Consider the following 23,023-nt stretch of genomic DNA (forward strand, 5'->3'; position numbering starts at 1 on the left):
GGATTGGTGAAAAGGAATGAAAGAGGAAGCTGCCTGGTAAAATTTTGCATAGAGCATAACGTAGTTATCGTTAAAATTTAATTTAAAAATTGTGAAAGATCGCTGTATATTTGGAAGAGACTTCAGGACTCTGTAAGGTTTCAGAAAGATTACAAAATTCTAAGACAGATTTTGAAATGGTATTTTACACAGTAAGACACTTCCAGGGTCAGATGTGGACTGTTGCCATAATTTATTTTTTATGAACAGCAGGTTAAAACTAAAGAGGTATAAAAAGGTAGTAAATTAAAGAGATGGGACCTGGGTAAATTGAAAGAACTGGAGGTTTTTGGGAGTTTGAGGGAGTGTTATGCATTGTTGAGCTGAAATGAGGAAAGGGAAAGAAAGATGAAATAGTAGATGTAGCAGAGCATCACATTGCTTAAATCCCTAGATAACTGAGAAGATATTGAATTAATTGATGAAAGGAGATAGTATAAAAATGCAGCAGTGCTGCATGCAAAGATGAATACTTGCCCAGAAACTGACATTGGCAGAAAATGCAAAATGGGTAAGCAGAAGTGGCTAGAGGACAAATGCAAGGCTGTAGAAGTAAGCATGACTAACAGAAAGGTATGTGCCACCTATATGTAAATTAATTAGACCTTTTGAGGAAAGGGAGTATCAAGAGTTCAGGTGTCAACCAGTGAAAGAAGCAAAGAATAATGAAACAAACTTGAGGATTATATTAGAGAAAGAGAGAAGGAAATAGATGAAGACGAGATGGGAGATATGATACTGTGAGAGAAATTTGACAGTATATGAAAAGACCAAAGTGAAAACAAGACCCCTATAGTAGACAACATTCCCTCAGAATTACTGAGATTCTTTGGAGAGCCAGACATGGCAAAATTATTTTTTCAGGTGTGCAAGATAAATCAGGCAGGTGAAATACTCTAAGATTTAAAGAATCGCAATAAGGCTGGTGCTGACATGTGAATATTACTGAACTATCAGTTTGATAAGTCATGGTTGCAAAATATTGACACACATTGTTTACAGAAGAATGAAAAAACTAGAAGAAGCTGATCTTTGGGGAAATGAGTTGCGGTTCTGGAGGAATGAGGAATACATACAGCAGTACAGACCCTGTGGTTTGTTCTACAAGATAGGTTTAACAAAGGCAAACCTACATTTATAGAAAGCTTTGGATTGCTCACTTTGAAATTCAGTAGGTAGCAGAGATACGGTACTTATGGTGGAGGGTTACTTACAACTTTCACCAAAACCATAGTAGAAGGTTATTTATGAATTTCACCAAAACCAGACTGCAATGGTAGGAGTTGAAAGATATAAAAGGGAGGTTGTAGTTGAGAAGGAAGTGAAGCAGTGTTGTTGCCTATCACTGATATTATTCAGCCTGTATATTGAACAAGCTGTGAAGGAATCAGAGGAGAAATCTGAAAAGAGATTTAAAGTTCATGTTTGAGGTTTGTCAGTGCCATTGTAATTCTATTAGAGATGGCAGATAACTTGGAAGAGCAGTTGAAATGAATGGATTGTGTCTTGGAAAGAGATTGTAATATAAGCATAAAAACATAAAACAAGTTTAATGGAATTTAGTCAGATTAAATCAGATAATACTGACAGGACACATCCTGAGACACCTAGAAATTGCCAACTTGGTAATGGAAGGAAGGTTGAGGGATAAAAAATTGTAGGAGGTGACCAAGTTTTCAATGCAGTAAGCAGGTTGGAATGGTTGATAAGACACATACTGAGACATTAAAAATTTGTCAGTTTGCTGGTGGAAAGAAGTGCGGGAGAAAATTTTTTTGACAGAGAACTAGGCTGGAATACAGAAACAGGTTCAAATGGCTGTAGGTTATAGTAGTTATGCAGAGATGAAGTGGCTTCCATGGATACACTGGCGTGATGAGCTGTGTCAGACTGTGGATTAAAGACAAGAACAACAACAAACACTTTAAATGATCATCTTTTTTGTTGTGAACTATTTCCGTTTAACATCGATGGTCAGAAAGCTACCTAGAGAGTGAAAGTTATTAAGTGGAATCAGAAATAAACATTGTTGTGAACAGAACTTTGCAGACAGACTGACAGACATAGAACAAGCATTGTGACTGTGCTAGTTGAATGCAAACCACCGACTGACAAACATAAAATGTATGTAATGAGTTATGGATGATGTTTACTATAGAAGATCTTTTGAATACCAGCTATTTGTAGATGCGCTATTACAGAAATTATCATTGATTAAAAAATAAAGAAATTGCATTTTGGCTATTAATATAAAGACAGAAAAAGTAAAAGATGTGAACATAATATAAGCAATGAAGTAAACTGAACCGAAACCTAAATAATTGAAAGTAGCCAGATGAAAGATGCTCTATTATTATCATGTGCTTGAGAATTTACAAAGCCTGCCACGAATTTTCTGGAAATTTAAATTTTTGGGTAGTGTATTTTCTTAACAAACATGTTATTTTCAGAAAATTATACATTTTTGAAATTAGAAGAATTTGAGCTACAACTTGATGCAATAGTGTTGTGACAGAATCACATCTTAAGGTAGAAACATTCTGGAGTATGAAAATTTTAAGTATGAAAAACTTTTGTAATAATAAGTTTTAAGAAAAAATGGGTTTGAAAGACATGATTAAGGGCTTTCAAATAAATTATGTCAGTCAAAAAACATAATTTTTAGCGGGGTTGAATTTTCAGTTGCACATGGTTTACAGGTATCCTAAATTTATATTATTTCTTTAAATAAAATGTTTCTACATGAACTATTTATATCATTCTCATCAGCATCAGTAAACTATGTTGTGAATAATGGAAGTTTAGCAAGATAAATGTGTAGATAAGAAATTTTTTATTTTACATACAAGGTGTATAATTTTGCTTCTGCTGTTTTTCCCCAATAGTTGAGACTTTAATGAAACAAATTGGTTACACATGTATCATTCAAAGTATTTTCCATCGCTGGCCTCCCTATCTCACATCTTTTGGGCTGTGTATGAATCCCGTCTCGAAAAACTTTATCATCTTTTGAAGCGATCCATGAATCGATCCAAATTGTGACTTCTTCACGAGATCGGGAGTGTTGACCAGCTAGGCCATTCGCCATTGATCTAAACAGGTGGTAGTCAGAGGGAGCAATGTCTGGAGAATACGGCGGGTGGGGTAGGACTTCCCAATTTAACGTTTCCAAGTACTGGCTATTTGCTTCTGTCTGGGGTTCTTTGGCCGACGTTCGTCTGATGATTTTACTGACGTTTTGCCAGCACGAGTTGGTGGTATTGTCAAAGCTTCACTCTCCAATGCCGGTGGTGAACTGGAGCCGAGCTTGCGGCCGCAGACTATATGTACCTGGCACGCCAATGTCTGACGGCTTCTCCGTGCTCATTTCCAGTGCGGTTCTGCTCTTGCTACCTGCAACGGTTGTTCGCTGCAGTATGGGAAGCCAGGACTCATTTACCTTAAGGCTTTCCTGTTGAAGCTATTCGCATGTTTGTGTATTTCTACAGCTTCTCCAGACAAGCTGGTGTGATAGTGCTTCTCTACAGCCAGAACTTCCGTGTTGGTAAATTTTATTACATGGTCGGTCTCACTCAGTGTGTGCTCTGCCACAGCTGATTTCTCCACCTGCTCCAACCTGCAATGTTGCTTATGTTCTTTGATCCTGGTGTCGATTGATCGTCCAGTCATTCTGACATAAACTTTTCTGCATGTGCATGGTAAGCAGTATATTCCTGACATTGCAAGTAGGTCCCGTTTATCCTTTACGCCGTGTTTGTGCAATATATGGCCAATTCTGTCAGTCACTCTGGGAATGTATGGCAGAAAGGCCGTACCTGATATTTCTTTTCCCGATTTCTTACTTCGCCGAGTGTTTGGCTCTGTTACACTTCTAATATAATTTGTGGAGTACCCATTCTTCCTCAGAACACTTTCCAGATGTTGCATTTCACACTCTCGCACCTGCTTGTTTAGAGAAGCTGTAGAAATACACAAACATGGGAATAGCTTCAACAGGAAAGAGGAAAGCCCAAAGGTAAATGGATCCTAGCTTCCCGTACTGCAAGGAACGACCGTCATAGGTAGCAAGAGGAGAACCGCACTGGTAATGACTGTGGAGAAGCCCTCGGACGTTGGCGTGCCAGTTACATATAGTCTGCGGCCGCGAGTTTGGCTCCAGTTCGCCACTGGCACTGGAGGGTGAAGCTTTGACAATGCCAGCCACTCGTGCTGGCAAAACGTAAGTAAAATCATCAGGCTAATGTCGGCTGAAGAACCCGAGACAGAAGCAAATAGGCGGTTTGTCAACAATTGGCCATGAAAGCATGAACAATTTTGTTTCCAAGTATGTTTTGACCTCTTTTGCAACTTGGGCTCGAGTGTTGTTGTGCTGCAAAATCACTTCATCGTTCCTCTCACTGTATTATGGCCATTTTAATGCTCTGCTCAAACACATTAATTGTGTTTGATAATGAGCACCTGTGATTGTTTCACTTGGTTTTAACACCGAGCTGGAGCTGTGAGTATTCGGTTTGGCCGTCGACGTGGAAGCATGGTTGGGATATCCCCATATTATTTTGCATTTAGGATTATTGTAATGAACCCATTTTTCGTCCCTCGTCACAATGCGATGCATAAATCCTTTCAGTTTTTCCCTCTGAAGCAAATGTTCACAAACACACACACGCCGTTCAACGTCTCTTGGTTTCAGTTCACACGGGACCCAAGTTACTTCTTTCTGAATCATGCCCATAGTCTCGACATGTTTTGAAATGGCTTGCTGTGTCACTCCCACTAATCATGTCAATTCTTCTTGAGTTTGATGTGAGCCTTCACTCAGCAATGTCTCCAATTCTGCATCTTCGAAAACATTCTCTCTTCAACCACTATGGCTGTCTACGACGTTAAAATCACTGTTCTTGTAGTGTTGAAACACTCACGGCACGTTGTTTCACTAATAGCGTCCTTACCATACATACTTGACAGAGCATTCAATGAGACTCAGCTGCTGTTTTCTTCATATTGATACAAAACAGTAACACCACCTGCAAATGACGAGAATTAGACTCGTAAATTGACATTTTCAATCAAGAGCAACTTAATGATGCAGACACAAAACAAACAATCAATGTTTGAATGAGGTTATGTTGACCAAGGTTCAAGCTAACTGCTTGGCGTTTGTGATCTGTTTCTTTTGACCGCTACTTATCATTGTCGCTACCCATTGGCAAACGGCAGAAGCAAAAAAAATGTTTCCTGCAGTTGTAAATATGTATTTTCGTAAATACTCTAGGTAGTTGAGTGACTGGTATCAAAGCTCAAAATATTTTTCTCCCTGTATTTGTTAGAAACTTTAAAGAATTCATACGAATCTGTTGTCAGTTCAACTGTGAATCCAAATAAAATAATTAATTACATGGAATAAGTGTTATTTTGTAAGAGAGCTCAATTTGTATCTTATTATCCAAATTATTTTAACTGTTTTTACTCAGTTGTGCCTTATATTGTTGCAGACTGTGATGGCACAACACAGGCTGAAATAAACAAGCATTTGGAGATGGGGAGAGACTTCCTGGGACGTGGACAGCTACAGGATGCCTTATCGCATTACCATGCAGCTGTAGGTGAGGAAATACTGTTGTCAGCTATTATCAGATACTGTGGATAGGAACGGTCTTCTCCGTTTCCCCTCAATGAACATGCTCAATATTTTAGACTGAGAGGCAGGCTTTAAAAAATGTCAGTTTGGTGTTAAGCAGAAGATGTTATACGTATACTGTATTCCCCACTCTCTCTCTCTCTCTCTCTCTCTCTCTCTCTCTCTCTCTCTCTCTCTCCTTTATTTTCTTTTTTTTTTTTAAAAAAAAAAAGCTGCAGAGTTAGCATGTAATAATTTTGATTCTGTGTTTTTGCCTCAGCTCTGGTAAAACGATTTTGCCATCATGAAGGTAAAATTTTTCAAGCTAGTTTAGATTTCTCTGACTTCAGACACTTTTGTTATCCGAGAATAAATGTTAAAGGATTGTCAAAGGGATATTAGATTGAGATAAAAAACAAATTTTGAGATAGAATTGCTGGCTATTGATTACCTTCAGGATTCTCCTCTGTAACTCAGTTGTCAGTGTATCTGGCTGATATGCCGAGGACCCAGGTTCAATTCCTGGTACTGCCTGGGATTTTTTCCTTGATGGGAGGACTGGAACAGGATACACTGTGCCTCATGATGGCAATTGGGCAACACCTGGGAGAGTGGTGTGCTGATACCGTGCCCTTCCATACCATCCATACCATATGAAAGTGATGCCATTAGCAGTGGATGACATAGCAGTCAATTGGTTGGTCCTGATTGGACCAACTGAGTCCAAACTCTTGGCTTTGATTTTTTTTTTTTTTTTTTTTTTTTTTTTTTTTTTTTTTTTTTTTTTTTTTTTTTTTAATACTTTCCTCAAAGGGCGAAATGTAGGTGTGTACAACTGATACACATGTGTAAAAGTAGAAGTGACACACTCCCTGTCTTCGAGAACTAATAGTTCCTCCTTTGATGATTGGACAAGAGGACTAATACGAAACAGTAACTCACTCAGACTTGCAGGTGAGAGGGTACCACTATTATATGTTGTTATTGATAGGGCTATGCACTTCATATCGTGAAGGTAAGTAGTGGTCAGTGATTCTGTCACAATATGTGTCATCCAACAGAAATCTGCATATTCCATAGATTATTAGATTTTTATGAAATGAAGAGTATACAGGGTGATTCAAAAAGAATACCACAACCTTAGGAATTTAAAACTCTGCAACGACAAAAGGCAGAGCTGAGCACTATCTGTCGGCGAATTAAGGGAGCTATAAAGTTTCATTTAGTTGTACATTTGTTCGCTTGAGGCGCTGTTGATTAGGCGTCAGCGTCAGTTGATGCTAAGATGGCTACCGCTCAACAGAAAGCTTTTTGTGTTATTGAGTACGGCAGAAGTGAATCGACAACAGTTGTTCAGCGTGCATTTCGAACGAAGTACGGCGTTAAACCTCCTGATAGGTGGTGTATTAAACGTTGGTATAAACAGTTTACAGAGAGTGGGTGTTTGTGCAAAGGGAAAAGTTCTGGACGGCCGAGAACGAGTGATGGAAAATGTAGCACGCATCCAGCAAGCATTTGTTCGCAGCCCAGGAAAATCGACTCGCAGAGCTAGCAGAGGGCTGCAAATTCCACAATCAACTGTATGGAGAGTCCTACGAAAAAGGTTAGTTATGAAACCTAATTGTCTGAAATTGGTTCAAGCACTGTCTGCAGCTGATAAGATTAAAAGAATCGATTTCTGTGATTTTATCCTTGCTCAAATGGAAACAGATGAATCTTTCGTTTCAAAGATTGTGTTTAGTGATGAAGCAACTTTCCACACTAACGGGAAATTCAACCGTCACAATGTCTGTATATAAGGCACTGAGAATCCACGGGAAACAACCCAGTATGAACGTGACTCGCCCAAGGTGAACGTTTTCTGTGCCATTTCAGCCAATAAAGTTTTTGGTCCGTTTTTCTTCGAAGGTGCTACTGTAACTGGACTACAGTATCTGGAGATGTTAGAGAATTGGCTGTTCCCTCAGCTCGAACAAAAAGCACAGCAGGATGGAGCGCCACCACATTGGCACTTACCTGTCCGTAACTACCTGAAAGTCAACTACCCGAGGCGATGGATCGGCCGCCAGGCAGCCCGTGACAGAGCACTTCATCACTGGCCTCCAAGAAGCCCTGATCTTACCCCCTGCGATTTTTTCTCATGGGGGTATGTTAAGGATATGGTGTTTCGGCCATCTCTCCCAGCCACCATTGATGATTTGAAAAGAGAAATAACAGTAGCTATCCAAACTGTTACGCCTGATATGCTACAGAGTGTGGAACGAGTTGGAGTATCAGGTTTATATTGCTCTTTGTAATGATGTATAACACAAGGTTATATTATGTTTCTTTCATTAAATACACATTTTTAAAGTTGTGGTATTCTTTTTGAATCTCCCTGTATATTGACAGTGCTGATAATAATTGGTCCATTATGATTGGGAGAGTTGTGTGAATATACTAAAATACTTTTCTGATGAAAGCAGATAGTCACATGTGTTGGAAGAATTATAATTATCTGAACCATGACTTCTTTTAGCATTTACACTTATTTACAGATAATTTATATTTATGACGTCCAGCAAAGGGAAGTCCATCATGTAAGGTTGCCTCCTCCCAACTCCCCACTTCCCCATTTCACATACAACCCCTGTTTAGTGATCTGTGTTAGCAAAATTACCACTAAGAGATGTACAAAGGAACCCTGTACCACTACTAGTCATTTCTTTTCCTATTACAGTTGCAAATGGAGAGAAAGTAAAAAGACTGTCTTTATGCCACTGTATTAGCATTAATTTCTCTTATTTCATCGTGATGGTCCTTAAATGAAATGTACACTGGTGGCAGTAGAATAGCAAATGTCAGTTCTCTAAATTTCTTGTATAGTTCTGTGCTTCACCACCATCCTCTGAGCAGTCCACCTCCCACTAAGTTTAAGAATCGGTAAGAAGTAAACATGACCAACTTCAGGAGCTGTCTTGGAAGATTGTCTTTACTCTTTACTGATGATAGTTATATACTGTTATGTAAATGAAACAGTCTGTCTCAGCTATTTAATCAATGGTGACTTATCAGCTTTCTGACAAAGCTCAAAAAAGGAGGTTGGGTGTAAAAAAGGGGATTGGGGTGACAGTGTCTCTTTGCACCATGCAGAAAGTCTCAGAAGGAATACAATCATTTCTGCATGTTAATAATTTTGTGCTGTTTTCATAAAAAATTTATGATAGCTGGCTGTATTTTACATGCTTACCAGTCTGTTTTTTTCCAGTTAATTTGACAGTGTGGCCAAAGCCTGATTCCACACTTTTGTAAGTTGCTCATTGTTCAATAATGATATTGTATATGACATTACAAAACTTTCTTCTATCAATTACTCATAACTAACTTTCAGAAATTCAGATTTTAAATATATTAGTTCAGAGATTAGTTAATTAATATTTTCAGTAAATGTTATTTTTCAAAATCCATTGTGGTGTGTGTCAAGGGTCCATTAATAATATATGCTTCAGTTTTGTCCAGAAATAAGAACTCTACATACAAAAACTATGCAGTTATGTAGAATCCTTATTAGACATTTCAGTATTATTACTTTCTCTTTTGATAGGGCTTCATTGTATTGACTAGTGCCTCATGGTTGGGATGCACTGTGAATTATTTTTGTGCAACATATAAATTTAACTTTTAATAGATTCGCAGAGGTGCTGCAAATGTTTTCTGTATGGATACTCCAAAGCTCCCACATTAATAGGTGTTGTTGCAAAAATGTACGCCTTTTCATTGTTGAACAGAGTTCATAAAAATCCAGAAATAAGTAATACAACAACATTCTTTACGTTATTGCGATACATATATCATAAATTGACTCTGATGTTCAAAAGCTCAGGTCATTGTTTAAGCAAGCTCAGTCAAGCTAAAATCATTTTAAAAAAATCTTGTAAAGCTAAAGTACAGAGACCTTGTCAACTTGTTATATTGTTCATTAACCTCCTCATTGTTGTGAAAGTTTGACAAGATTGTCATTTATAATTACATCTTGATGCTCTTGTACTGTGTATTCTCCTCGGAGTATAACAGGCCTGTTATGGAAAGGGCATTTAGATACTTCATCTATAGTTTGTGTGTTTGAGGATTACTGAAACATTAATTAAATAGAAATAGCTCTCAGTTGAATGATACTTTGTGTATGTCCAGGAAAATGGTACAAATGGAGAATAATGCTTTCTGCTGTCACCTAGCAGGAAAAAGATTAAAAAGTGCTGGTATCATGCATTTTATCATAACACAGTATTTGCTTTTCTCCATTGTACACTGAAGCAACAAAGAAAAGGGCATAGGCATGTGTATTCAAATACAGAGATATGTAAACAGGCAGAATATGGCGTTGTGGTTGACAGCACTTATATAAGACATCAAGTGTCTGGCTCAGTTGTCAGGTTGGTTACTGTTGCTACAATGGCAGGTTAGCAAGATTTAAGTGAGACTGAACATGGTGTTACAGCCGGCACAAGAGCGATGGGACACAGTATCTCCGAGGCAGCGATGAAGTGGGGACTTTCCCATACTATCATTTCACGAGTGTACCGTGAATATCAGGAATCCAGTTAAACATCAAATCTGTGACATTGCTGTAGCTGGGAAAAGATCCTGTAAGAACAGTACGACAACCACAGAAGTGAATCGTTCAGATCTGACAGAAGTGCAACACTTATGCAAATTGCTGCAGATTTTAATGGTGAGCCACCAACAAGTGTCAGCGTGTGAACCATTCAGTGAAACATCATTGATATGGGCTTTTGGAGCCGAAGGCCTTCTCGTATACCCTTGATGTCTGCATGACAAAGACTATTGATCACTGAAAACAAGTTGCCTGGTCGGATGAGTCTTGTTTCATATTTTATCTAGTGAATGGATGTGTACGTGTATGGAGACAGCTTCATGAAACTCTGGACCTTCCATGTCAGCAGGGAACTCTTCAGGCTGGTGGAGGCTCTGTAATGGTGTGGGACATGTGCAGTTGGAGTGATATGAGAACCCTTATACGTCTAGATCTTGTCTGATCACCTGCATCCATTCATGTCCATTGTGCATTCCTAAGGACCTGGGCAATTCAAGCAGGACGATGTGACATCCCACACATACAGAATTGCTCCAGGAACCCTCTTCCAAGTTTTAACACTTCCGCTGGCCACCAAACTCCCCAGACATGAACATTTTTAGGCATACCTGGGATGCTCGTGTAACATGCTGTGCAGAGGAGATCTCCATGACCATGTACTCTTATGGATTTGTGGATAGCCCTGCGTGATTCAGGGTTGTCTGTTCCCTTCAACACTACTTCAGACCTTTGTCGAGTCCATGTCATGTCATGTTGCGTGCTCTCGGGTGCCCTACATGATATTGGGCAGGTGTACCAGTTTCTTTGGCTTTTCAGTGTATATTGAATTAAATTAAACTGGGGCATTTCGTAACAGGCCATTAAGAAAAAAATCAGTTTGTGAAGATGGCACATTATTGCAAAATGCAAACTGTATTTTTATTCTAGATTAAAAGGGAAGTGAGTTACAGTTTGGTTACTTTACAAATAAGTAATTTAGACCAGTGGTTGGCTGTGTATGTAATGATATATGTAAATGGTTGCAGGGCGGTATGGAAATGTGATATATTGTTTACAAAATATTTGCATTTCAGAGGGAGATCCCGCCAACTATCTGACTTACTTCAAACGAGCTACTGTCTACTTAGCACTTGGGAAGTCAAAATTTGCCCTTATGGATCTGGATAGGGTACTTGAACTGAAGCCAGATTTTACAGCTGTAAGTATCCAGCAGACCTATAACTTTAAGGTTACTAATTAGAGTTGTTGAGTGGTAATTTAAACTGAGGAAATACATTTGTTAAATGTTTTGTTCTTCTTCCTCCATATGTGTTTAGAAAATTGAAATATCCTTTTAAATCTGAGGGTCATGTGAGGAGATCTGAAAGAAATTCCTTGTCAAAAACTCAATCTTATTAATATTGTATGAACAATGTCCACATCCACTCGCTGAATGCATCAAAATATTCACCCTTTAAAAGGTTATTCAATTAGACATGTCTTCTCTATCAAAACAATACACACAAATGATAAATCACTTTTGGAAAGAGGAAAGAATGTATGTTTTCTATATTTGGACTGTGAGATTGTGTATGTATGTGTCTTCATTTGAAACATGATGTTTACTTCTCATGATATTTTCTACATTCAGTAGCCCTAACAAAAGCAAAGAACTGCACTGCTCTTTGGCATTTGCATTTCAAACAACAGAACACTACAGAGGTTTTGTCCTTGACGGGAAATTTAGTGAGCTTGACCTTTGAAGATATTTATGATGGTAAATGACACTAGGGTATATAATGTTTGGCAGAAAATATCCCTTTAGGAATGACTGGGAAGAATGGAAGTATTTAGGCTTTAGGTTGTGGTCAGTCTGTCTTTAGCCAGTTATCAGTGGACAGGCAGCTATTGCTAGGCGTCTGCTGGAAGCACTTGCTCTGCGAGCCAAATAGTCTGTTACTTGGTGGTGTTGATACAGTGAATACTCTCTAGAGAAATTAAATTACAGATAGTTGCTGTATTGGGAACATTGAGTTCTTCTGTTTCCAAAGACAATACAATAGTTTGGTGTATACACTTCGGGACAACTGGGAAACTGGGAGGAACTGATACTCTTAACAAAGACTTGCACTTTAACCTGCTACTGCAGAATAATACTGCAGCAATAAAATATAAACAAACAAAAGAATAACACCTAAATAAAACTTAAGTTGCAAAGAAAATACGCCATTTACAACAACAAAACACAGTCCACACACAAGCTTGTGCCAAAAGTAAAATGTGTCTAAGACTTTAGAACGAAGACAGTGTAATACTTCATAATAATAAGATGAACTATGTTGCATGTGAGAACAGCCAATGGATTTCTTAAATAATGGAGCATCTGAATCTCATTCAAACTTAACACTTGGAGGAACAGCTACTTAGAAAAATTTTAGACGTTGAAAAATTTTACTGGCACATTGGTGTTCCTTAAAGTGTAATGCACGCTAAAAAAGACCAGGCTTCAAGGTTAGGTTTTTTTCATATTTATTTTAGTTATTTTATGTATTACAAATTACACTATAACAATGGCAAAAAGAGCAATAATTCTAAAAAAAGTGTGAGGAAAGTTATTGAGCAGTTTCACTTGTAATTGGCTTTTCTATGGAAAAGTTGCAATGCTCGACAGAATGTTTCTTTAGCCACGCAACCCATGAAATGTTCAGTGCACAGCAGTGAAATTTATAATCGTGCTAATCAGAAATATTTAACTGCTGCAATATAAGCTATGTTCTTAGGCTGGGGGGGGGGGGGGGGGGGGGAGAAATACAACCAATATTATATTTGAAAAGTTAGCTTTGTTTGTAGCTGTAATGTGTGGTAAATTAATTTAAACCAGTAACTTCCCCTATTTGTGTGTTCATGCTCTTTAAGTGATGTTGCTATTGGCTGACTACATCACGTGTTCTATGCTCTGAATATCAGCTGTCTTTACCTGGCAAGATCAAATGACATAGCTATGATTGGCTGACAAAAGCGCATTGCACAACGCGTCTCAATTATAGTGCTTCGGAAGCTACTGTGCTGTTTTTCATGGAATTTGTGTTTGCACTTTTGTAATAGAAAATATGCTGTGTTTTGGTGCTGTGCATAGATCTTTCCAAAATGCCTAAAGTGCATGGAAGCTCTAAGGCAGTGTATAAATATTTATACTATTCAAGGAACTGGTAAGTTTCCAGCTCTAAGGGAAAGTATATTGTCACTTAACTTGGAAAAATGTACTTTCGCCAAAGATAGTGTTTTTTCACCTGGGGAAAAGTGATTTTTAACCTGGGGAAAGGTGTATTTTTAATTCGAAAATCCAGGATTTTTTTTTCTTATTCGTGTATACACTCTGATTGTGTGTCTAGGATGCCATAGATTGTGTACTGGTAGCCAGTGTGACAGTAGAGTGCAAAATAGGCAAGCTTCATGATATCAGTGTATTTGATTATATTCATCACTTTGTGAACTTCATGATATTGACCTCAGGAACATTAGAAATTAACTACATTTTTCCATTTGAAAAATCTTTCCCTTTGAAACCAAATCAAAGAAACTGCCACCACCTCTCAGATCAGCGAGTGTAGTAGACACTATAGTCCACACGTTTTTATGGTATGGTACAGTTAATAACTAAAGAACTACACTATGCAATTATGTGATAGATGCTGAAAATAGTCTCTCTCTCTCTCTCTCTCTCTCTCTCTCCTCTCTCTCTCTCCTCTCTCTCTCTCTCTCTCTCTCTCTCTCTTTCTTTCTCTCTCCCCCACTGTGTGTCAAATTATGATTGTTGCAAGTGTGTTTTCCTATGCTGTTTATGCATTTGATGTAGCTTTACATTTGCAGTGAAGTGTTTTCTTGTTGTTAAGATTCTGAACACTGAATAACATACCTGTGATCAAATAAGCAAGATATTAATTTGAAAAGTTTTAAAACTTATAAGCAAATGGCTGACAATTTTTCTGCTTTGTGAGATTCATCATGTTACTCAAGACAGTATCTTTCACAAATGTTATTTTTCAATACTGGATGATCAACAGTAGCAGTGACTTCATTGCTATTAAGTTGGACTGTATATAAGTACAACCAAAATAAATTTTCTTTTTCATAAAAATGTTTATTATTTCCTTTATATTGTTGTGGAAACCACTTATTTATATTCCAATTAAGAAACAAGCTGCCTCCCTCCCCTCATGACGTTCAAAATAGTCTCATTCCTGGAGTGTATGGCGAAAGTGTGGATAGATTGGGGTCGGGGAGGGAGAGAGAGAGAGAGAGAGAGAGAGAGAGAGAGAGAGAGAGAGAGAGAGAGAGAGAGAGAGAGAGAGAGAGAGAGAGAGGGGGGGGGGGGGGGGGGGGGAGGGGGAGAAAGAGAGAGAGAGATCTTAACGGTATAAATGTCATTTATCATATCATCATATTATTGTAAATTTGGATTGCAAAAAAGTTTAGGACAGCTTTAAATTTCTATTCTCCCATTAGCCATTTATGTTCTATTGCTATAAAAGCTAGGTAATCTGACGACGTTATTTAAAATTATGTATTTTATGCTATGAACTTCTATTTAATACACTTGTTGTATGTTAGAAGGAAAAATCAGAGACTTATCAGACACCTTTGTGCCCTACAGGTGCAGACCAGTGCACATACTGCATTACAACTTTGCACACTGTTATCTTGAGCAAAAGCTGTCCGTGCATGTTGCTGCATCTCTGTCATCTGTTCTTCCTGTGGCTCTAATCATCAGCAGGGCTTAAATGAGAATTAGGAGCAACAAGAGCCATTGCTGAGGGTTAAAGTGAGTGCTATGCTCTCCTATTCATGTCAGCTTAGAAATAAACAATACAGTGGCTGCACTTCATATACAGTGAACTAGCAGCATTTGCCACTGTAGGGCCCCAAAAAAGAATTTCATTTCAGTATTACAAATACGTTTGAATGTGATGCAGCTCAATCAAACCGTCAATTCCTAAAATGTCATGTCCCTGTTTGAGGCTTCATCCTGTGCTGTCTTGTATGCTTCGTGAAGAAACTCTCATCTGTTGAAGATTCCGGCCACAGTCTCTAATTTTTCAGTCTTTTAGAAGTTTCTTGTTGTACTATTGGTAACTGCAGTCTGCTAATGGAAACATGTTTTTTCTTTATTTGTGGTAGATACGTTCATACTCAAATTGTTAACAGTTTTGAATGGTCTTGTACCTTATCTTTAACTTTTGAATTAACATTGTACACAAACATAATGTGGACAATTGTATATGTGTACAATAGTTGAACCAAATTGAAATCAGTGAGACATTTGTGAATAATCCCTATACAACAGCAATGTTATTCCTGCATAGTCTGATTTAAACTAATTGTTACTTGACGTTCAAGCTCGAAAGTTGCGATGATGTGATATCGAGTACAGTCTGCACCATAGCGCATCACTCTCCGCTGTGATAAAAAATTGCTTTATAACCTCTACATAAAAAAATTCAAATAAGAAATTTCAGATTCACATATGATGTAGAGCTCTTTAGTATCTCTCAGCATGTCAAATATCTGTCGTACATTTTAACTGAAGAAACAGTTACATTACTTTTTTTAACAGATTAAATTTTTCCATTCATTAACAGCTTCAGACTTACCACTAATTGCAAAAATTAATGCTCTCAGAAAAATACTTGTTTTGTTCACTACTAAAACATCTTGCTCAGCAACAAATCTTGTAAAATTTTTGTGCTGCATTACGTTACCTATAGAGGTTGAAGTGAAATTCATGCACTCGGGCTTCGCAGCATGACTCCTCACATGCCGGTGATAAAAAAAATGCCTCTCACAAAATTTCATCTGGCTAGTACATCTGGCAGAAAAAGGACATTAAAGAGTGGCAATCTGGCAACACTATAAAAACATGTAGGGTAACTACCTCTGTCAGCACAATTGGTGCAGGGCCAGAGTCTTGGGTTAGGATGCAAGAGGTCGATGGTTCAATCCTGTGTTGGGGTGTATATTTTTTATTTGGTAAATGTAGTCCAGGTGGTAAGGTGTATGGCATCTAAATCATCAACAGCGATTGCGGCGGGTCCTCTAGTAAACATTTGCACTTACACACTACAATCATAGAAAAGGAAGATTGACAGCTTTGAAAGAAGCCCTTTCCACATCGTGGGCGAGAATTTATTCGCACCACTTCATCTGCCAGATTCAAAACCTGTTTTCTTTGCACCCTCCTCCAGTGGTCCGATAGATTAGTACCAACTATTATTCTTGCCTCGTTCAGGGCCATTACATTTCGTTAGGGCCTTACATTACTGGTAGGACTAGCAACGTGCTTTGCGAATAATGACCAAGCTCGGTTACTGTTTGTTTTTGTTATCACCATGGTCCCACCAATTATGCCTTTCAACATTGAGTCTGGTAATTGCATGCTGTTTAGTATGTATCTCAATGCATTATTATTATTATTGTTGTTGTTGTTGTTATTATGTCGATGGGATTGTGGAAGCATCATGTCCATTGCTGTTATGGAAACTGTGTAATTTGAAACCAAACATTTCACAATTAGTGGTATCAAGATGAACCATGCAGAACAGTGTCTTGTCAGACGGGTAATGGGCGTTAGGTGGAACAGTTTGCAGGGCTGATGGTGTGCTTATACAGTATGCGCTGTCTACCAGACAGGGTCTACTTGCTAGCGGAGTAAAGCGCCCGTGACAGACTCCATGTACATTTGTACACAAACAATGAATATGTGTATATGCTTCTGGTCCATGGCGAACCTGATATATGAGTCGGTGCTGCTGCTTGTGAATAAGCTGCTAAATATCCTGGTCAAATTAATCTAGATAAAAACGCGTTTCGTCATGTGGAGCCATGCCTTTTGGAGACAGATTCTCTCCTTCCACTATCACATGACAGAGGTCGTCTATGAAGGAAGTTATTCTGGAGGTCATACACAGAACTTTAGTAAAGAACACGTAGCGTAGCAAGGCAGCTGCGTGTATCACAGTGCACGGTCGTTAATGTGATGTGCGAGCATGGGCTGCACCACTATCATTATGCTTTCACATAACACCTGCATCCTGCAGATCACCATCAGAGGATGCAATTCTGTAAATGGTTCCAACAACTACAAGAAACCAATGATGACTTTGTGAACACCATAATATGGTCAGATGAAGCAGCATTCACTCATGAGGGTGTCTTCAATATGCACAATGCCCGCCTTTGGAGTGAGGTTAACCTGAACATGACCCAGTACAGTGGCTATCAAGTTTGCTTTGGTTTCAACGTCCAGGGCGGCAGGTGTTTGGGCCCCTACATGTTGCTTGACCGGTTGGTTGCACAAAGGTATCATGCATTCCTCTCAAACTATCTGCCTGATGTGCTATAAGATTTTGCACTACATGTTCAGCAGAGGATATGGTTCCAACATGATGGTACACCTCCACATGCTGAAATTAATGTGTGACAGTATTTGGACAGAACATTGCCAAGGAAATGGCTCGGACGTGAAGGTCCAGTTGTATGGCCACCACGTTCACCTGACATAAATCCCCTGGATTTCTTCCTGTGGCTACACCTGAAGAAGCACCACGTACTCTGCTGACAAATGTGGAAGAATTGGTAGCGCGTGTTCATGCTGATCTTGTTAATGTAGGGTCCAGAGCTGTTTGATCTGGCTGATTTTGCAATGTTTGGACATGCAGGAAAGTCGCTTTTGGCATCTGTTGTTCTGGGACAAGATATCCTATTGTGAAGGTCTTGCGGTCATTAATATGTTTATTATTATTGTCACTGGTTGTTAATGCGTGACATCTGAGCACTCATATTACATATGGTATAAACGACAAGTAGGTGTTGTGTTCTTGTACTGAGCTATCATTTGTAGCATCTCGAAATTAATATTGTTTTTGTAGCTATTCTGTCCTATAGACAGGTCATTTTTTCAACTTTCTATTTTTTATTTGTCTAATCACATATTTGTTATGTTCAGTGTCACAAAATGTTGTAAATTTAGGATACATGTCACCTAAGAAGTGGTGTATATAACAGTATGAAATGTCAGAATGAAATTAGCAAATAAAAAAAAATGCGCCCCAACTAAGGATCGAACCTTAGACCTCCTGCGTGCTAACCCGAAACTGTATCCACTGCACCAACTATCAGCATCGTTAATGTGTATTGACAGAGGTAGTTACCGTAATTGTGGTTACAGTGTTGCCAGATCGCCACCTTTTTTTTTTTTTTTTTTTTTTTTTTTTTTTTTCTCCCCCCCCCCCCCCCCTCTCTCTCTCGTCGTATGAAATTTTGTGAGAGACATTTTTTAATTGCAGGCGTGTGAGGAGTCTCACTGTGAAGCCTGAGTGCACGTATTTCGCTTCACCCTGTATATATACTGCTGAAAATGGCATTTTTATGCAGTTGTGTTGGTATTTAACTCATAATTATGAAGTTTAAAATTTTTATCTCGTACAAAAGTAAAGTAAAAATTCTGAAATGTAAGTATAGTATCACTTCCAGTGGTATCCCAAAGTGTGTCAAAATTCTTTTCTTAATTTTAAGTAGGTCCGCTGCTAACTTGATTATTATTGCAACAGGAGAAATTTTTGCATCCTGGGAAGTGACATCTTGGTATCTACACAAAATGAAATTTGTTTAAAATGCAGTCTGTCTTTTGGTGAGGAGGTGAAGGGGGGTGGCTGAACAACATTCCTTAGTCTCACAACATCCGTGTCAATGTGGCAAGTCGTATATTGGTCAGACGATGCGTACTGTCGAGGATCGATGCCGTGAACACCAGAGGCACACTCAACTGATGTATCCGAGCAAGTCGGCGGTCGCTGAACATTGTTTGTCGGAAAATCACGCTATGGAGTATGACCGCACGAGGATTCTGGTACAGACGTCGAGATACTGGGACAGCGTTGTTAGAGAGGCCATCGAAATTCGCACCAATGACGACCTCATAAACCGTGACTGTGGCTATAATCTTAGCAAGGCTTGGGAACCAGCGATTGGGTTAATCAAGAGTAAATCGAGCAAACGCATAGTTGTGACGACCATGGCGGACAGAGCCATCACACCGACTTCATCTCAGACGCCGTCACAATCTGTTCGACCGCGAGACCGTGGCGCGGACGGCGGAGGGAACAGCGCGCCGCGGGCGGAGGGTATTTAAATCAGCCGCCGCCGCGACCGAACCCAGTTCCCCCTGAGCAGCCATAGCGTACGGATCTCCGTGCCGGCACGTTCACAGGAGCTCAGTCCGTCAGTTCACCTGATGATGGCGACATGTTTGATCGCCGAAATATTGTGCCCTTTGCACACTATAGACCGGCAGTACACCCGTGGATATTTTGATGATTAAAAATATAAATTAATATAGCCACAAACACAAGATTTAATGGAAGGAAAACCTTCATTAAAGTGGACTGTACACTACATACTAACCAGACAGACACCGCTTAACTCAGTCAGTGGAAGTACCAGTGTCCCAGATATTATCAAGTGTTTAACACACTGTTGTAACATACCTTCACTGTTTCGTGCTTCCTATGTCACTCCTCACTACATTTTGCCAGTCTTCTCGTATCACTTTCTCAACTGCCTTCTTCAGAATCCATTACTGTTAGGTCAATGTAATTTTTATTTTATTTTCTGCAGTAATATGGTGTTCAACCTGAGCCCACATCAAATCTGTTTCATTGAAGTGGCAGTTGTAGGGAGGCAATTTGAGCACTTTATTCCCATATTATTTGCCGTTTCAATCATGGTTTAAACTGGTTTCTTTGGCACATGTTGTGATAGAAGTTCTAATAATTCTGCCCAAGTCAAGTTACTGTCGAACTGTATTTTACATTTCTCTAGCCAGCAATGTTGTTTCTCTTCATTGCCATTGTGGGTGCCTTGTCTTGTACAACCGAATGATGTGGGGCGTTATCCGTGACAATTATAGTGTTTTTTGTTAAATTTTGAAGCACAGTGTCTTCTGACAGTGTCACAAAAGAGGTGTGGTTCATCTCATTGTAGTGGTCAGAGCTCTTGTTTGAAATGAATACCAGCAGACAATTAGAAATAAAATCTTTTGAATTCCTAGCTTGTGCTACAAATACAGGGTGTACATAAAGTTGTGGAACACTTTCCATTATCTATTGCACAAGAACCAAACATTCTACAGATGTCATACATATGCAATTTTGAAGAGAAACCCTGAAAGCTTTTTTTATGTATACCGCCACAGCATAGTTAAGTAATTTGCCAATAGTCAGCGCTAGTCGCAAACGTGGCAAGTTGTTGTTCGACAAAAACAAGTGTGCTACAGCTGTTCAATGGATGTTAAGAACCGAGTTTGATAAGTAGCCAACAAGGAAGGCTATTTACTACTGGTACAACAAATTTGTTATGGTGGGTTGCTTGTGCCCGGCAAAGAGAAGCGGATGTCCCAGTGTGAGTGAAGTTAATGTGGAGCACGTAAGAGAGATGTTCGTAAGAAATCCAAAGAAATTGGTGCGTCACCCATCCCGTGAACTTGAAATGGTTGTAAAAAAACTTTCAAAGTTTCTCTTCAAAATGCAATATGTGCGACATCTGTAAAATGTTTAGTTCCTGTGCAATAAATAATTAAAAGTGTTCCCGGACTTTATGTACACCCTGTATTTTTTCTCCTCTGCTGATCGGAGCTGCCTTATTACTGCTGATGTTATTGTCTGTCCGGCCCTTTTTCAAACTGTGTCCTGCATTCAGCCATGTTTCATCAAGCCATATGATATCATCAAAATTTGTATCTAGTAATTTTCTAAGAAAGAGGCATCATTAGGCTGCAATATATTGGAGAGCCATTACTAACTTGCAGCCAGAAAGGGATTTACAGGGAAATCCCAGCTTTCTCATGATTCATAATAAGGATGATTTACTACCCTGAAACAGGTCTGCTGCTGTGAGGGTAGCGTGTAGCTTTCTGAGTATTGGATACTCCTTCTTTGAATATATCTGATGTTACTCCTGATTGTGACGCGCTTCTCAAGGCGCCTCTTCGTCCCAGGTGTCTGGAATTTAGGTGCCTTACCTGATTATTTTTTCATGAATTTTTCCTTGCAGACTCTTATCACTCGCTGATTTATAGAGCAGCTGCAGTTCGCCCAACCACTTTATCTAAAGGAAGGAGAGGTTCTGTCCCCTCTCCCGTGAAATACTCCCTCGTCGTACGTACAAATTCAAGCAACTGAGTGTGTAATCGTGCCAGGCTCGATACTTTTTGAAACTTTCCTAGGGACTTGCAGCCTGTCTGCCTCTCTTTCGACTGCTTTCACCGTACATTAAAAATAAGATATGTGAAGCTGGCAGTCACTCAAATCTCTCGCTACAACAGATCGCTGAGGAATGGTTGGCTCAATGATTCAGGCAGTGCAGTGCAGACCACTGGAAGTGGTGACACAGTGGGAGCTGACATTGCCAGGCTTCCATAGTTTTAATGGTGGCCAGGGCAATGCAGCCCACTACCTATCAAGTGACAGCTAGTTTAAATCAGACTGTAGTAACCAGTTAGTCAAATTTCTAAGCATAATTTGATTATATTGTGCTATATTGTGTGTCCCATCAGACTGTCATAGTTTACTAGTATTATAGTTTTCATTGTTCTTTCAGACAGTTATTTTCAAGATTTCATTTTTAAATACGGTGCATGGTTCAAGTGTATATTGTTTTTCATCATATGGGTTTTTAATAAGAAATTCAGTTGTAATATTATTTTTTAACTGCAGTTCTTTTCACTTCTAATGTATTTTTGTCACTATTATATACCCTAATTTTTCACTTCTAATATTTGCCTTTTACTTCCAATATTTGCCTTTTCCTTTTTCTTTATCACATTGAGCTTCTTTGTCCAATATCACTACAGACTGAAAGTCAAAAACCCCAACGGCAGTGATACATCGGAAAATGGATTTGTATTTATGTTAATCGAGGACACTGACATCGAAATTACTACTTCTGGACAGTTTATTCCCGCAAAGCAAATATGATAGTGATGATGCCAGATAAGAATAAAAAATAGCCTCAGAATATACAAACAGTGTTAAATGTTAAAAACTTGATCTCACACACACACACACACACACACACAGTGAGGATAGTCCAGTAGTCCATTGTCTTTATATTAATACTGTCATCGATTCTTTCTGTGGTATCAATGAGCGACACAGTTTAGTGTTGAAATATGGTTTCACCATTAAGGGTAACATAGTTCATACTCTTCTGAATACATTGGCCAACTGCCTCGTCCATCCTCAGTTTTATGTTTAGCCTCATCTTTTGGCATGAGATAATGTTAAATTAAATAACACGAAAGAGTGACTGTTGTATAGTTAACCAGACTTAATTTTTATTACTAATTATTTCATGTATCAAATTATTTGTATCCTTGGGTTTAGCAAAAGCTTTTTGATGTTGTGATATGCAGTAAATTTCCCCTGCTTCCATTAGAGCTGCAATTAATAATATATTTAATAAAAGTGTATATTTTGAATAGCTGCATTAAAATCCAAAATATGAGAAATCAAAGAACATCAACTTGTTCTGAAAATTTCTGACTACAGTATAACCAAAAAATTTTTAGAAACATGACCTGATATGAAAATGGATGATGTCTTGAAATTGAATCTTAATTGATTAATAACTTTTAACTATGGAATTTTAACATGAATTTATTTTCTTTGAATCAGGAATAATTGGTCTACAAAACTGACTAGGTGATGAGTCAAAAACACACACAAACAAACAAACACATA

At 38.6% G+C, this 23,023-nt stretch overlaps 1 protein-coding gene across 1 annotated transcript in view; it reads left to right on the top strand.

Moving 5' to 3' along the window:
• Positions 1-23,023, top strand: part of LOC126330152 (dnaJ homolog subfamily C member 3) — a 69,088-nt gene that overhangs the window by 9,721 nt on the left and 36,344 nt on the right. The window contains exons 2-3 of the mRNA XM_049996336.1: positions 5,532-5,642; positions 11,324-11,448. Coding sequence (XP_049852293.1) covers positions 5,532-5,642; positions 11,324-11,448 — 236 coding nt within the window. The remainder of the gene's footprint in view (positions 1-5,531; positions 5,643-11,323; positions 11,449-23,023) is intronic.

Source organism: Schistocerca gregaria, chromosome 2 (assembly GCF_023897955.1).
Source record: "Schistocerca gregaria isolate iqSchGreg1 chromosome 2, iqSchGreg1.2, whole genome shotgun sequence".
In the NCBI taxonomy this organism is placed as follows: domain Eukaryota; kingdom Metazoa; phylum Arthropoda; class Insecta; order Orthoptera; family Acrididae; genus Schistocerca; species Schistocerca gregaria.